Source organism: Cyprinodon variegatus, unplaced genomic scaffold (assembly GCF_000732505.1).
Source record: "Cyprinodon variegatus isolate N-32 unplaced genomic scaffold, C_variegatus-1.0 Scaffold281, whole genome shotgun sequence".
NCBI classification, from domain to species: domain Eukaryota; kingdom Metazoa; phylum Chordata; class Actinopteri; order Cyprinodontiformes; family Cyprinodontidae; genus Cyprinodon; species Cyprinodon variegatus.
The window spans coordinates 964,238-981,377 of NW_015150734.1; the positions used below are offsets into that span (position 1 = coordinate 964,238).

Below are 17,140 nucleotides of genomic sequence, written 5' to 3' on the forward strand. Positions count from 1 at the left end.
TAACTAATATAGGATTGTTTGACTGGCAGTGTAATAAATTCTGTACAGAAAGATTTGTCTTAGCTTTATGTGAGATGATCAATTATTAACAAACAAATGTTCAATAATTCAATCACACTAATACTTTAATCAAGGTTTTTTTATTTTAGCAGAAGCAGAAAACATTTAGGTAATTTTTTTAATTTAATTAAAAAGAATGTCGAAAATGGTGTTTCTGGCTCATATAAATCTATCAATATTGTTATACCTCTTTTATGATAAAACATTTAAAAAATATTTTTATGGTGTTGTCCAGGTCTATAATTAAAGAAATGCCTAATATTTGTCTTTTTAGATCAAACTGGACTTCATGAAGCTGCTGGAGAGCGGAGTCCTGGCTGCTTGTAGAGAAGACAAAGTCAAAATTGGACTATTTTAATTGAACGTCTTTGTGACCTTCTCAGTTATTTTAAATGGACTAAAATGGGTCTCATTCTGCCTGTTTCCTGTTGCATTTATGGTTGTAATCCACTGCTCTTTTAATTTTTTTTTTCTATATCGAGCCTGGAAGTCAATTAATTTGGAAAGTGTGGAAACATTTTGAGTTTCCATATTTTGTCCGTTTTCATTTTCAAAACCATTAAAAGAATCAGAATTACCTAAAACATAGATTGTTTTTATTCTAAAGGTAAATGCAGAATCACAGCTTGAGGTTTAATGTTTAGTCCTTTGCCTTTTTGAAATCGGACAACCCATTTCCTCAGGATTTCAAAGAGGGATGGAAAAGTCTTAAAATGTCAGATTTTTAATTTATTGCATTAAAAGTCTTTACTCTTTTTAGTCAGAGCTTAATTTTTTACGTTCATGTAAGGATGCCTCAAATGCAGAACAAAATGCTCCCATGACATTATAAAAACATGCTACCACCCTTGGAATCAACAGAAACTGTCAAATGCTTGGTTAAAGTATAAATAGTGACTTTAGACACACTTCCCCCAAGTCATTGGATAGCAGCGTCCATTAACAACTTCTCATCTTTGGATCAACCTGAGATTCTCTGGTTAAATTCCACTCATGCCCAAACTCCAAGACCGTCAAGTTGTTTACGAGTGGATTAAATAAAACTGCATATTTATCCAGCTTTGGACCTTATCAGGGGAGATAACTAAATTCTAAATGACTGGAGGGTTCGTTCTTCTGTTGGATGAAACCCTAAAACGAACAAAAGCAAACAGCTGAAGCAGCATGTTTGTGTTTGGGGAGGACAGGTAGAGTCATCGCACCTGGAATCCCACCTCATGCAGCAACCAATGACTTAATGAAGCACTTAAAATTAAATAACTTTTAAAATATGCTTACTTCTACATGTATTAAGTCAAATGGTACTAAAGTTGTAACCTTTTCATCATGACGGGATATATAAAAAAAATTTAAATAGCCAGATAAATTATGCACAGTTTATTGAATCTTAGGACTTAAATGAAAATTATATAAAAACACAATTCAAAGATAAAAAGCAAATCACTCTTTTTTTGTGTCGAACTTATCAAACAAACCCTTTGAAGTAAGTAATATATAAAGTATTAGCAATACTCTTCGCTTGAATGTCAAATGGCACGGGAGATTCAGTAGATGGAGAATAATGTTCAAGCAAGAAGTTTCACTTTAAAAAACTGTAAAGATATTCAGTAATCTGTATTTAATCTAAAATAATCCTGAGAAAAAAGTCCTCAGTGTTTAATAACAACCCAGCCTCTGTAAATATACATTTTAAAAATGAATCCTTAATTAACAGTGTTATAAAAGCTTATTAACATCGTGATGAGCGAATGGCGTAGCAACATTACTGTTAAATGCATGCTGATAGAATAAACAGGCTCAGTATAAACTGCTGTTGTCTTTACAGGAAACCACTCTTGAATGTGAGGTCATCGGTTAACCCAACAGGAAATTACACTTAGTGTTACATCTTTAAAATAAAACAATTCTTCTTTAGAACGAGTTAAAGTCTTCTTTCTTTGTTACAGTCCTCCAAAATAAACACTTTCAGGAAAGAGGCGCTTTAGAGAAACAGAAAACGGAAAGAGCTTGACATGAGATGGTGGTTAATAAGTAACAGGTTCCAACTGTCTCCCCACCCTGCACAGCCTGTGTGTGTGATTGCATACAGGCGGATATCACTGACATAAAATAAGACAGGAAAAGGAGACGGTCTGTCGACTTCTGTGTTGAAGCCGTCCATCAGGTTCCTTCTGTCCTCAGCCCACGGCCTCTCTCATGGGGAAAGCCAAAGACAGGACTGGGCCCTTGGCTCGGAGGCCAGACAACTCTGCTTTTAAGCAGCAGCGGCTGCCTGCCTGGTCTCCAATGCTAACTGCTAACACTGTGCTGCCCTTCTTCTACCTCCTGGCTCTGATGTGCTTGCTGCTGGGAGTCTGGCTGCTCCTCACTGTGCAGAGTACACAGGAATTAAAGGTGAGCTTAAGTTTTAGTCCTCCCTTTCAGGTGTAGAAGCTGAAACCTGTGTATGTAGAAAAAGAACAGGCTGAAATGTTTCTGTGTGCAATAAAACAGGGTGTGACAGAGATAGGGAGCTCCAAGGTAAAGGTTTAGCCTCATGAGCTGCTGAGTCCCTAATTTATTCCTGTTGTTTGAATCTTTGCAGCTGGACTATACTGATCTCGGCAGCTGCAGTGAATGTTATGAGTTGCGAAAGAATGTGAGCTACGCAGAGCAGGGCTGCCGCTGCAAGGTGGAGTTTTACATTGACCAAACATTTAAGGTAACAACCCTGCATTGGATATATTGTCACAACATCAGGCCCTTCTACGGCCTAACTAATATTCGGCATCCAAGATGCATCAGAGGTTTTATTATTATTTATAATGTGCAGCTCTGATTGAACTACTTTACATCTTGTCTCTTTTCCCAGGGAGATGTCTTTTTTTACTATGGTCTTAGAAACTTCCATCAGAACCTCCGCAGGTATATGGACTCCAGGGATGATGCACAGACGGTGGGCAGGGAGAGTCAATTAAAGGTATCACTAAACATTTTATTTATCCTTCTTTGGTTTCCCTTCATAGTGTCTCTATATATGGTATGATTTGTAATCAGCCCCATGTGCCCATCTTTAAGTTTAAACATCTTTTAATTACAGCTGCGGTCCTAGTGGATCATATCCCTACCAGCTTTGTCTAAAAACTGAAGATTTGGATATTTTTTATTGTTAAAACGTCTCAGAAATCTTCATACTAGATAGATTCCCCTGCAGACACTCTGTGTGATTTAGATCTGGATTTTGGGCCATTTCAATGCTATTATGGTTTGATCGAAACAAGTTCATCCTTATATTTCTAACTGTGTAGTTTACTAAATCCAAATAAAGAAAATGATCCCCACAGCATGTTGCTGCCACCACCGTGTTTCACTAGAGAATGGACATTTTTTTGTGGCTCATCTTACTATTGCAACTTCATCTACATGTTTACTGTTTCCCCTAAATGATTTGTAGATTATGGGACTACAAATCCCACAGACTAACCAGGATTATCGTGTCTACTCCTCTAAAGCTCTTGTTGCACTTCATCTGTTCACGTTGTTTCATACTATTCCCAAATTGAGGTGATTAATTAAACAGATCTTTGCAAGCTGTACAAAAATGAGAGGATTTTTTTTTAGAAAGGATCTTTCTCTAAATATTCTATCCTAATATTCAACCCTACTGGTGTTTTCTTTGGTTTTTACAATTGTTTTCTTTCAGTCTTTTTAAAGTCTTCATGTTGTTTGCATCCTTCAAAGAACTGCCGTATTAACTCACGTTTAATTTGTAAATGGAGTTTATTTATGTGACTTTTTATGTGGATTTTTTATTTTTTATTTTTTCGTTCATTTGTCAAAAAAAAGTAATTTTCCTTTCATCTCCCAATCTAAACCTGCATTTGTTTTGTTTCTGTATGGAAAAAAAAAAACCCTCCAAATGCTGAGACATTTCCGGATGTAGTTTAAAGAGAAAAAAATTAAGGAATATGATGATTCAAGCCAACGGTTTGATCTCTGCCTCATGAAGAAGACGCGTGTATATCTTTCAGGACCACTTAAAGATATGCAAAAAAAAAAAGGTTTTTTAGATGAAGCTTTTGAGCCACACTTTGCTCTCATCATATTCTGGTTAATCATTATCTACAATAGACCAGATTAGAATGGGTCTCTAAATCTACCATTTTCTGATACTTAACCTGCTCCTCACCACAAATCTTCAGCATTTATTTCATGGACTCCTTAAACCTTTAACATTATGGCCTTTTAAGCTCCAGAGGTGGATGATGGTCTGTTTCACTTGAAGTGGGATACTTCTTGACTTCCTGCTGTGGGTTCACACTAACAGCTTCCATGCACTCACCTCAATGTCAGATTAGTAAATCTAAGATATTTTACTGGCTTATAATACATAGAAATAGAAAGAAAGCCTGGATCCATATGTAAAATAACTCTGGATCCGTTTTTCCAATAAAGGTTCAGCCTCAGAAAGGCATTATAGGGATAAATAAATGTGTAATTAATTAATTAAATATCTCCATAAAAGGAAGCTAAAACTGTGTTTTGTCATAAGATTCAATTCATTTCTATAAGCAACAGAAAAGCTTTTGTGGTTTGATCTCAGTAGGTTTTACACAGGAAGGTGTAAAAGATGTAAAAGGAAGGTGGCGTTAAACCTCCGATTACGCCTTTGTTGAACAATTCATCATTCTTTTTAAAAACCCACCGGAAAAAAACGATGGTCAAAATTTCATAAAATAATGTTAGTATAAAATACATTTACCATTTAAATATGGAGCTGTTTGAAGAGATAGTATTTGGTGGGTGTCCAGATACAACTTTTTAATTTCTGATACAATACCGACATTAAGGCTGTGAGATATGTCCGATACCAATATTTACCTGATGCCATATTTGCATCAATTTTACCAGCTCTAATTGCTTCTTTTATAGTGTAGAATGTTAGCAAAGGCTTGAATTACTAAAATTGGGATAAAAAAAGTAAAAAAAACAAAAGGTGACAGAAACGTTTAAAGGTATAGTGGAGGATTTGTGCTGTTTTTTTAAAAGAACCGTGCACTCCACTTAAAAAAATAAAAAGCACATTCAAACCCTGTACCCACCCCCGAGAGGGAACGCCTATTAGACGCATGTGAGAGCATGCAGGAGCCCATTTCTCCTCATGCATGCTCTGTTTAAAAGTTGCTGTTCTCATAGTTCATACAAGCTTACTGTGCCTGAACGTCCGTCCCTAAATGCCTCAATCACTATATAGAGCGGGGACTATATAGTGGACTTTATAGTGAACTCAGTTAACTGATCGATCGGACAGATGATCACTGCTTTTGGCTCCCGGTTAGGAACTCCTCCTCCACCACGCAGTGCCTGCGCCATGTTTGTTAGTAGTCGCCACTGTCGGATAGCGACAGGAGGCCGCTGTGACAGCAAATCCCATAATGCTTTGCAAGGAGAGCTCTCCGAGCAAAGCATTCTGGGATATATCTGCCTCTTCTTTTATTCTCATACACTTCGTAGACACTTTTTCTCTTATGACTGGTTTCATTAACAGGATCTCACTATAAAAGTCTAAAGAATCACTTAAAAAGCAAAAACAAAAAAAAACAAATAGACTTTGTTGTACAGAAAGTCTGTGTATTATTGTTTTAGAGATAAACCCTAAGTCTGTTTAGAAAGGGAGTGTTTTCAGTAGGCCTGGGTATGCTCATTCATGGTGGCATATCTCTGCCTATTGGGACTTTACTTTTTACACAAAAATGTTCAGAAATGACCAAAAAATTTCCAGAATACTAACTCAACTCTGCACAGTTTCCTTTTCATTTGTTAGAATTTACAGTGTAACACAGACTAAAATAATCCTGCTCATTCTTAAATAATTTGCATTATTTTCTCTTTTACTTGTCTAGAATCCAAGTACTTACTGTGAGCCTTTTATAAAAGATAAGGACGGAGTCCCCATCGCTCCCTGCGGAGCTGTCGCCAACAGCATGTTCAATGGTAAACGCGGCTCATCAATCAACATGTTGCTCCTCTCTGCATTGGGCTAATAGCTGACTCGTCTCCTTCCAGACTCTTTCTCCTTTAACTATCAGACTTCCAGCGGTCATATTATGCCTGTTCCTCTCTTACGGAAAGGCCTCACATGGTACACAGACAAAAACATCAAGTTCCGCAACCCAAAGACGGGCAATCAAACTCTGGCTCAGGTGTTTGAAGGTACTGATTTCTCTTACTATAGATCCAAAAAGATGAGTTTGAGGTCAACCGCATGTTTTCTCTGCAGGTACCAGACAGCCTCTGTACTGGCAGAAGCCTGTATACGACCTGGACCCGAGTGACCCGACCAATAATGGTTTTATTAATGAAGATCTGATCGTCTGGATGAGGGAGGCAGCTTTCCCCAACTTTAAGAAGCTTTATGGGATTTTAAACCGGGCGGGAGATCCTTTCACACACGGCCTTCCAAAGGGAAACTACAGCATCCAGATTTCATACAGTATCCTTTTCCTGCAGCCACGTCTTGTCTGGAGGTTCATTAATGTGTTTTCTCAGAGGTTCACTCTTCGAAATGTCAAAGACAAAGGAACATATGCAGTCTAATGAGGCGGATGTTAAGATTCCTTTAAAGAAAATAGCTTTACAATGAAATTTAAAGAGTTGTATTTTACCCCTTGTCTCAATTTAGTGGGAAAATAATCTCCAAGGCTCACAGTTATGATCCTCCAAGTGGGTCAACAAAAGGTCACCAAGGCTCCATAAGAACCAAAGCTGCAAGGATGCAGAAATCTATAGATCAATGCTTTCTGTTGCAATTAAACCACATTTTCCTAGATTTATTTATTTTTTATTGACTTTAACCCTTTGTTTGAAGAATGTTAAAATGTATATCCCTTGTCGGCATCATTGGAGCTTTAAGTTCATCCAAACTGCCAAATAAATATTAGCATTGAGAAAATGAAAGTATGAATCTAGATAATATATTTGCTCTACAACATGTTTCATCCAAAGCTGTCCTTTATGGTTTCAGTGAAGCTCTAAAAAAATTTTGTAGGTTATGTTCGGACACCACAACCTGTTGGAAAGCATGTCAGGATGTTTATTATCTCTCTATCAGAATTGTAAATATGCAGCGTTTGCTTTTTTTTATTTTTACTGGAACTGTATACAATATATACAGTGGAGGAGGGGTGAAGCTTTGAGAGATTTTTCTTTTTGTGAGTTCATGGAAATTTCTTACAATGAGTCAACATTTTAGAAAAGGGAAAAAATGTTGACAAAAAATAAATAAATAGGCAGTCGCTGAATCATTCAGAGGGATAATGACCCAGATTAAAACAAACCTCTATCCTGGCCATCTGATCTCATATTCCTGCACCTTTTTAGAAGCATCTGTGTTTAAACACTTCTGACTCCACTATTAGCAGAGCTCTTTAGGGCTTGATTGCATGCTAGGGAGGCAACTTACCCTTTTTCTTTAGGCTCACAGGACTAGAAAGATGTTTCACATTTGCAGGACTTTAGGACTGATTAAAAGATCAAATCCTGTCAAATGCTATTTGAGAATCCAATAACAGCAACGTTATTGGATTCTGCTTTTTTTTTTTTTTTGCCTAGGGCGTTATAATTAGTTGAAAGTTCCCAAATGATTAGTTAGCATTGGGTTACTGCTTCATTTGATCCACTATTTAAACCTTGACCAGTGGCTCCTGCAGACTTTCCTGTGCAGCCCTTCCAGGGCAGGAAGTTAGTGGTTCTGACCACACTGACCTGGTTCGGAGGCCAGAACCTTTTCCTGCCGATTGCTTACCTCGTAACCAGCAGCCTGATCCTGCTGATGGCCGTCGTCCTCACTGTGGCCTGGTGGAAGTTTGGAAAGGATGGGAAGAACATGAAGGAGTGATGCGCCGTCATGCCGACGACTAAAACGCATAAAGTAGTAACAGATACCTCTACTGCAGAGGAGGAAATAAGTGAGAAATCGAGGCTGATAAAGTTCAAACTTTATCAATATTTAAAAGCTGTTGTAAAACGAGGTTGTCGTGCTGCGCTCTGTATCTCAGCTGAAATTTTATTGAAATACCAAAGCACATGTTATTACATTGTGATTTTAGTTTTTTTTTTTAACCAAACTGAGGTGATATATTGAACCACTTTTGTTTTAAAAAGAATTAACTTTTTGGTTGACTTTTTTTTTTTATAAAACAAAATGTTGAACTGAAAAAAAAAAAAAAAAGGTTTTCTACAGAGTAGCTGATATGCTTGTGACTGGAATCAGCCAATCAGAAACTCAAACTACGAACACGTTAAGCTGAATTCCAACTGATGGGGAAATGAGAACATTGCTTTTAACCACACCTAAGCAGTGTAGCATTTCATTTATGGGGTGAAATATTGATTAGAGTTATCTGTATTTTTTCTATAAATAATCAGATAGTAAAAGCTTCCTTAAAAGACTTTTTTTACATAATTAAACCATGAAAATAAAACTTTTCCATTTGAGTTCTGGATAGAGGATGTTGGCAGAGGAAAAAGTTTTTCTTAAATGCAAAACTTTTTTATAGTTACATTTTTTATATCATTACTTATCTAAGTAGGCTGCTCTGTCTGCTACAGGGATGTTTTAGAGTCTATATTCCAGTTATCGATTACTAAATGAGTTGATTGTTTCAGGCTTACTTATAGCATCAGGAAGTTCTACGACTTTACAGATTTGAGAAAAATAAAATTAAGTGAAATTCATCAGAAAAGATTAAAAATTAACAGAACAAATGAAGGACTTTTTCTTTTAAAAGCAAAAATAAAAGCTGAATCATTTTAAAAGCCTTAGTTTTATGGTGATGCCTCACAACAGGAAGGGAAACATTTCAAATGATTTTTATGGAGCAATCAGTATCAGCTGGTTAAAGTTTTACCAAACTAGAAAGAGGAATCTGTTTGATCCTCTCTGATGCATCTTATTTATGTATGCATCTTATTATGTATCATGTCTGAACTTAAAGTGCAATTGTTCATTGAAATAAATGCTTTCTTATACATGAAAAAAAAACTTTTTTCCCCCCAAATAAATGTGAGACAGTATTTCTCAGCTTATGCAACCAGGGAACTTTAATCTCCATAAATCACTCTGTGGTTAATAAACACAATCAGCGTGTGACAGTGGCACACCTTCGCACAGCTGAGGCTGCTGTTCTGTGAAAATATGAAGCAGCTTGACGTACGTTTGTCCGCCATCTGCCCTCCTGTCACCCAGTGTTTGCTCAGATCAGTGCCACGGGCGCGCAGGAGAGGAATGCACTTTTCTGGTGCAACATTTAAACGTCTGAACCACGAATGGCTTAAAAAAAAAAAAAAAAAACACGCAATAATGCACGTTTAGACACTGATGTACACAGAAATCAAAATACAATTGATCTAAACTCTTCAGCACAGATTGAAACACTCGACGATCACAATAAACGGGACAAACCACCTGCAAGAACATTAAACTCTTGATTTAAGACTGGCTGAACTTGTGATGTTGGCACAGATTTGACCACAGAAGGCAACATTTGGTCTCCAACAGTAAGATTCACTGGAAGGATGTAAAACACTTCATGTGACAAAAAGTTTTCTAAAGAAAAAAAAAAAAACAAATATCGCTGTCGGCCACAACAGTGCAACAGATTCATCCGCTAACAGTCAGAGTAAAAAAAAAAAAAGGGGGTGCGGTCCGATATCAGCAGGATGTGAAATAAAAATAAATATCCGATAATCGTTTGACCTAAAAGGATTGCAGTGATTGAATTACAACTATTAACAATTTCAAGCTTTAAAACATAAGACGTACCATAAAGACACTCTGCATGGTCCAAGAACGCACCATGGCAACAGGTTGATAAAGGAGGAGATACATGTAATCAATAGAAGGGGATTTAATGAGGAGAAATCATCTGGTAGAGGGTCAGGGTGGAGATCACAGCTTGAGAAGAGCACAGATGGACACATCACAAACAGGGACAAAGTCTTTATCAAACAGTAGTCAGCTTCCTCCTTCCTGTCGCCAACACATTCTTCGTAGTTTCAGTGATAGGACTCAAAGGCGCCACACAAGCAGTTTGTGGTCTTAGAAAAGTTCAGGAAATACAAACGTCTCCAGCTGAAGTTAGAGAAATTGTTCATTTCAGACGAGGCAGGTTCACAAACTCTCCCAGCTGGATTCTTCTTGTTTCATCACACCGGGCTCGTCTGGACCGCCTCTACGGCGCTGGATTTTGAGTTTTACTCTGAGGAACCTGATAGGTCAGATCCTGAGTGGGCGTGGTCTGTCCATTGGCATTTTTAGGTGTGTCATACACCGACCCCCCAGACTGGCCGCCATCGGTCCATGCGAGCTTCGAGGACGGCCCGGAGCTCACAAAGTTAAGCACTGTGGAGGGAAGGTGGCAGCCCATGTCCACGACGATGGGCGTAGCGTATTCCGATCCGGATGATGGCAGCGGTTCTGCGTAGGGGTGGTAAACATTGGGTGGGATGGGTGCATCATACAGGTCAGGATCAGAGTATCCTGGTTCGGGCCCTTCGTCCGGTTTAAAGGTTGAACGTGGACCTAATGTTGTCACGCCGCTCACCAGTGGTTGGGCGTACTCTGCAAACAAAACCAGGAAAAACGTCACCTTTAAGGTATTTATCCCCGACTCTGACATTATTTATACTTGTTCACAAAAAAACTCTTTGTTTTTGCCAAAAATCATATCAATATTTTTTTATAATATCTCACAGTGGACATGCACCTACAATTACATTTTCAGACCCATCAATGATTTTTAAGTAACTTGCAAAATAGCAGGGTGTTCAAATACTTATTTTCCTCACTGTGTGTCTGAGACCAGATTTTTACATCTTCATATCAGACCCAGGCTGAATCCGTTACCCAGAGACCACAGGCTGGTCCCCGCTTAGCCTCTGTTGATGGATTCTGACCTTTATGGTGCAGTAGTATTGCAGATAATCTGATCTGGTCCTAAAGTCATAAAACCCACCGACTGGCCCTTTGAAAGCCCTGATTATTGACCGATGTACACTTGGTGAAGAATACGTCTGACAAATACATATTTAGAGTTTTAAAAACTACTGTGGAGTATTTTGGATCATACACTACAGAGCTGCTGCAGTAAGTTGCAAACAGCATTTTCTTCCCATTTTATCATTTATTTAAAAAAAGTAAACTCCTTAAAAAGTCTACATTAAGTTTGGCTTTTTAAATGTGATAACAGTTTAAAATAAACTCATCAATTTAAAGTATTGTTTTAAGGAAAATAAGCAGTTTTCTTTCTGATTGAGAATCATGTCAGTTTAGACAGCTAACTGTTTTGGATTAAAAATATTTAACCAACAGAACATGGAGCTGGATTTGGTCTAAATTAAGGCACCTTATTATGAAATCCTTTACACTTTAGTGTGAGGCAGTTACATGTAAATATGGATAAATGATGAAGTCAAATGCATTTACCTAATATTTGCAAATAGCATTCTATCGAATGGCCACCAGGGGGGGAAATACTAAGGCAATTACAAGCATTGTTGTTTTTTAAGGCATTAATAATCTAAGTTGACCTGCTGGTAGCATACAGAGAGCCAGATGTACCTGCAGGTTCAGCGTGCAGTCCCGGTACGGCTCCCCTTCCCGGCAGCCGGCTGACCTCAGGGGTGCTGTAGCGAACTGAATCCTCCGTCTCCACCATCTTGGAGGGCAGCAGCTGCTTCATGCCTTTCCACCAAACTGCAGCACATCAATAACGAGTCGCAGAGCTTCAACATAACCACACATCCAGACTCACTACGGACAGAGCGATGACGTACCTGTGCGATCCCAGTAAGGAATGTCGTACGTTCCCTCTGCGCTCTTTTTCCTAGGAGGAGAACAAAGGGTTAAGGAGGAGGGACAAACGTGTAGCTTCAGGAGATGTTTGATTAGATGCGTACTTATTCCTCCAGTGGCAAGCACAGGCCGCGGTCAAGATCAGAGCGGTCAGGATGGTGACAGTAATGGGTACCAGAATTGTCGTCAACACAACATCTAAGAGCAAAGAAAAATGATAAACTACCAAAAACAAAGAGCCACAGAGGAGGTGAGAGTTTTTATTGCAGTCATATCTACCGCTGCCAGTGTGAGGGGGCATTGTCGTGTTCCTGATGTCTGGGGTTTGCGTGGTTTCACCATAATGAGACGGATGCTTCGTCTTCACAGGAGGTAGAGTCGGACCAGAACCAGAAGTGGTGAAAAGTTTTGGAACCGTCCTCACCCTCACTGACAAAAACAAAAAAGATTTTTGGAAGTTAAAACCTGTTAAAGGTTCAATAAAACCTTAAAATTACATTATTTTATTTTCTCACATTTTCCTAGAAGTTTAAGTTAACAATTTTACAGTGAAAAGTTTTCTGCTCCAACAGCCCCACAGGGAAAACCTACATTTGACAGAATGACCTGCTTTAATACAGACGTCTGCAACTCTTTTAATCCAAGAAGCCCGTTCTGACTTCTGACCAACTAATAACACTCATTTGGAGCCACAAACATTTCATGGGCTTTTTTTTTTTTAGATATATAAAATATAATCCATATAATTTTTTTATATAAATACATTGACATATCAAATTTCAGCTTCTAGATTACATGGAAAAAACTTGAAATAAGTAATTATAGAGCATGTTGCTGATAATTTTGGAAAATTAAGCTTTAAAAAAACTAAATATTTGCCACTTAAGAAGGTAATAATAATCTATTAATTTTGTGAATAAAAAAAAAAAAACCTCTTCTGAGTTCTGTTAATAAAGCCTGTTTACAGCTGAAAACACATTAAAAAGAAAACTTTTATATAACAAGTACCTACAACAGGTAAAATAAATTTGCACTTTAAAAACAATTTCATGATTACAGTCAATATATTTTTTGAATTGGAAAAAAGAATCAAAGTATACATTATTTATATAATTACAGTTTTTTGGGGCGATTCAGTACTACTTTACGATCCATTTTTCCCATTTTTAATAAATAGTTAAATCTGACCTTTTTTTAATTTAATATTAAATAAAATTTAAAATAACAAACCCTGAAGTTTCACACTTTACTTAACACTTTTTTTATTCAGTCTAAAACATCTTTTCCCCTATGGAGCTTATTGAGCCAAAAACAAACATATATAGAGAGAAATTTAAGCAAACAAAATTTCTTTTGTTTTTCTTTTCCCACTTGCTTGCAGGGTTTTACAAACAACTTCAAATGATTCACATGACCACAAACTTTGTAGTTTATGGTGATTTTTATATACTGCAAGAAGACAAAGGAGAAAACAAAAAATACAGAATTTTTTAATATTTTATCAGATTCTTCAATGGATAATCTGATAAAATTAGAATTTGTGCATTTATCAATGTTTGTTTTAGAACCACCTAGGGCTGACATTACTGCTGGTAAGGAATTTCTACCCACACTTCTAAAAAAATAACTGGAGCTCAGTTAGCTTGGACAGAGAAGATCTCAGAAGGTGAATTTTAAAGTCTCAGCAGAAATTCTTAATTAGATGTCGTAGCCTAATCTATCACAGCCATACAGCCATAAAGCTCCGCCTGCATGTTTAAGGCTGATTTATACTTGGAAACCAGGTCATCTGCGTGTGTCGCAGTGAATGCAAATGTGCCCCCTCTGCAGACACTCTGCTGCATCTCTCCAAAATTGTAGGTGAACGCAGACAGAAGGCATCTACACTATGAGTTACCGGCTTGTTTTGACCGCCATTGTGGAAAACATGTGAAGTTGGAGCAGCTAGAAGAACGCTAGGACTATTTTTCACGCTCATGTCCCTCCGTTGTCCAACAAATTTTCCACTTCCTCATTGCCCTCGGCCATATCTAGACCCACAGCTAGTTCCCGATTGTCCCTCTTGCGCTGTGGCGTGGAATAACATAGCGCAGACCACGCTTCAAAATTGGTCATAAATGAAAAATATCAGTGACAAGCTCACTGTGACACACTGCTGCGGGAGGATAACCAGCCCTTTATTCCTCATCCTCAGTCTCAAGTCTTTTCAGGCAACTAAAATGTTTTCTCCCAGTCCTGTATTTCCATCATCCAATCAACTGCTGCTAAAGAAAAGCTTGATGCTGTAAAACTGCTTTAGTAGATTTCATTAATGAGTAAATGGTAAAGATTTGGAATATATTAACTTACCACAACATTTCTAATTTAATGTGGAGCAAAGGTTAAACATTTTTTAATTTATTTTCTTCCACTTTAGAATCACGCATTACACTTTGGTTTATTAGAAAAATAACCTAATAGAATATATGTTTTAATATTTTCTTTATTACATTTCTTTATTTAGTATTTAACCATAGCGTCCCAGAGAGATCAGAACTCTGGAGGACTGCATCCACAAAACTATGTTAACTTAATAGTTAAAGCAAGAAAGAAAACAAATCAGAAAAATTTAAGATACAAGAATATTTTTGCACTAAACAGAAACTTTAAAAAAAAAAAAAAAAAACAATCCTCCTTTTACCTTCAGGGACTTGGCAGCCAAGCAGCTCCAGCTTGAGAGCAATCCTCTGATGCCATGAGGAGGGTTTAATCCTCACAAAACGAGCCTCGATTGGAGGAATGAAGTTATTCCTCACTTTGTCCGCGTAGTTGGTATTACCCTGAAAAATCTACCATAGAAGAAGACAAACCTTTTATGCAACAGCCAGAAGTCCCCCCCCCCTTCACTGATGAATCTGGTAACTACTTTTCTCCTCCAACAATGAGGGAGAGTGAGAACTCCCCACAGAGAGCATCACAGACAGCATCTCAGCCAATCAATCCATATCCCTCCATTATTAATGCCCCAGTGTCCCGTCTCGTCCATCACAGCACTTAACTCCAACCCCTGCCTGCTCTCATTTCCTGCCACCCACATCTTTTAGTCAGCTGATAGGGAGTCACAGTCCTCCTGCAGTGCAGCTTTATGGACTGACTTCAAACATTTACTCCAATAGAGAGGGGAAAAAAGACAGAAAATAACGTAATGCATAAACAAGCAGCGTTTTATGATTTCTCTTTCTGTTACCTTGTCTTGCGTGGAATTAGTGTTCTTGTAGAAATGCCACACCTTGCCATCTTTGCTGTACAGAACCTGATATGCAGACACGAAGTACCGGTACTCGCTCAGGTTGGAACCTGTGGTGATGATCCCTACGGGCACAGAGAGGGAAAGCAATCAGGTTACCGATGATTATCAGGATTAGGGCCTCGCAAGAATACAAAATCCTGCAGTGGAGGATAAGTAAGGATCAGTATTGCAATAACAATCAGTCGCCACATTTGCCTATTATTGTCCATCATTTTCTCATCTGTGCTTCCACCACTTTGAGAAGATAAGAAATGTGATTAGTGTTTGGTGAGAGGATCTGCTGCAACTCTTAAAGCCAATCTACTTGATAGAAATGATATAATAAAAAAAAATACCAGTTTCAGTTTAAACAAAAAAAAAAAACAATGTCAAACATGTTTACATCCCTTTACTTGATCCCAATGCATAACTCTACTAATGAATCAGTACATAAGGGCTTTGTTAATATGAGGAAAACTAAAAACACATTAAAGTTGGTCAAAGATATCATCCAGGTCGGTGCATCGGCCCAATTCTATCACACGCTGATATTTTGCTAATATGTGTTTGATGTATTGTTTAACCTTTAGCCTGATACTGCGAGGCTGTTTCTTTATCTTTGGGTGAAAAACTGGCAGCGTTGAGCCTTCAGCTTTGCTTAACTGAAGAAGTTAACAGTCCAAAAAACACATGTTGGGTTTTAAAAACAGAGCTTTTCTGGCAGCTGGTCAGACCAGGGCTGGAGCAGACCATTAGTCACATTTCCTGTCGCTGGATCAGAACCAGGTGGAGTCACAAAACGAAAAAAGCTGATGAATTCATGAAAACGGGTTTTTAACTCTGCTTATCAATGTTTAGGATCAATTTTGTTTTTTTGTCAAGTTCTGTAGAAATCTGAACATAAACCTGGTTTTTTTTATGTTAGTTTCTGTGTAACAATCAGTGTAATGAACCCCTGATAAAAAAGGCGAAGAGTTTCTGTCTCTGAACATAGTAGGACTGTTTTTAATAGATTTTTCATTCCGCCTTCATCTGACAGTAGACAGACAGGAAACAGGAGAGCGATCAGGATTTATAACCTTGGACTTCATACACAGCATTCAGGAGTCACTTGATCTACTCCTGCATCACCGTTTTAAAGCATGAACTATTACAGCTATAAAGAAGAGCTTTAGAAACTGCTGGTAATGTTAGACAGCTGGAACATGAAGGTGTGATCTACCTGTGATCCTCTTCTCCCTCTTGAGGTCGACCTGCAGCCACTGCTGCTGGTCGCTGTGTGACGGAGCCCAGGGCAGCCCGGCCTTCTTCAGGCGAGCTCCGGATTCCCTCCACACTCGGGGCTGACCGGCGGTGGTGTTCCAGTCCCACACGGACGAGGAGCTGAGCTGAGTGTCCGCAACACCGCCGGACTCCAACCCCAGCGTCCCGTAGCAGCCTGGAAGACATAGATAAGAATGAGGCGAAAACAATGACATAAGAATAATTAGTATTAAGAAAATGCCTGGAAAACCACCTCACCATTTGTTTTGAAGGTGAAGAGGCTGTTAGACAAAGTTCCTCTGGAAGAAAAGAAACAGAAGCGATAAGTGGAACCGAACAGGAGGAGGCAGAGGCGGGTTTCCTGTCACGTCCGTATTTCTCACCCAGTGGAAGTGACATTGTTCGCCAGTGTTCCCTCGTAGTGAGGAATGCCTTTGCTGCTCACCACGTGGATCCTCCCTCCCACAGCGTTGGACACCACACCTGCGTGGACCGCTGCCACACACAGGGGGGACGACTGCAGGGAGAAACAGAGGAAAGAGAGATGGCTGCCATTTACCTTCACCCAGCATCCTTTATCTGTTTTACTGAAAGGCGGCGCTCAAACCAGTATTTCTGGTGGTAGAAAGGGCTTTAGACGGACAGAAGACCGGAAAAAACAGTTTGGATGAAGATGTAACAAAGAAAATTTATAAAGATGAGCAAAAAATAAAATA

The 17,140-nt window shown here is 38.5% G+C and overlaps 3 protein-coding genes across 3 annotated transcripts in view; 2 read left to right on the top strand and 1 right to left on the bottom strand.

Annotated features, from left to right (window-relative positions):
* cmss1 (cms1 ribosomal small subunit homolog (yeast)) overlaps window positions 1-721 on the top strand; it is a 36,029-nt gene extending 35,308 nt beyond the window's left edge. The window contains exon 10 of the mRNA XM_015383296.1: window positions 335-721. Within this exon, the coding sequence (XP_015238782.1) occupies window positions 335-418 (84 nt within the window). The 3' untranslated portion in view covers window positions 419-721. The remainder of the gene's footprint in view (window positions 1-334) is intronic.
* Window positions 722-2,133: 1,412 nt separating this feature from the next.
* LOC107090098 (cell cycle control protein 50C-like) lies at window positions 2,134-8,090 on the top strand. The gene is made up of 7 exons (XM_015383284.1): window positions 2,134-2,454; window positions 2,645-2,761; window positions 2,912-3,019; window positions 5,943-6,033; window positions 6,106-6,252; window positions 6,320-6,532; window positions 7,749-8,090. Exons 1-7 carry the CDS (start codon window positions 2,257-2,259, stop codon window positions 7,934-7,936), a joined length of 1,062 nt encoding a protein of 353 aa, XP_015238770.1. The 5' UTR covers window positions 2,134-2,256; the 3' UTR covers window positions 7,937-8,090.
* A 1,011-nt stretch (window positions 8,091-9,101) lies between these two features.
* LOC107090096 (discoidin, CUB and LCCL domain-containing protein 2-like) lies at window positions 9,102-17,136 on the bottom strand (the record flags this gene model as incomplete). Its single annotated transcript, XM_015383282.1, has 11 exons — window positions 9,102-10,660; window positions 11,660-11,794; window positions 11,875-11,924; window positions 11,998-12,091; window positions 12,173-12,322; window positions 14,574-14,721; window positions 15,120-15,244; window positions 16,384-16,599; window positions 16,683-16,723; window positions 16,808-16,989; window positions 17,032-17,136. Coding segments are annotated over 11 exons (1,635 nt in total), but the record flags the coding sequence as incomplete, so codon positions are not given.
* Window positions 17,137-17,140: the final 4 nt, after the last annotated feature.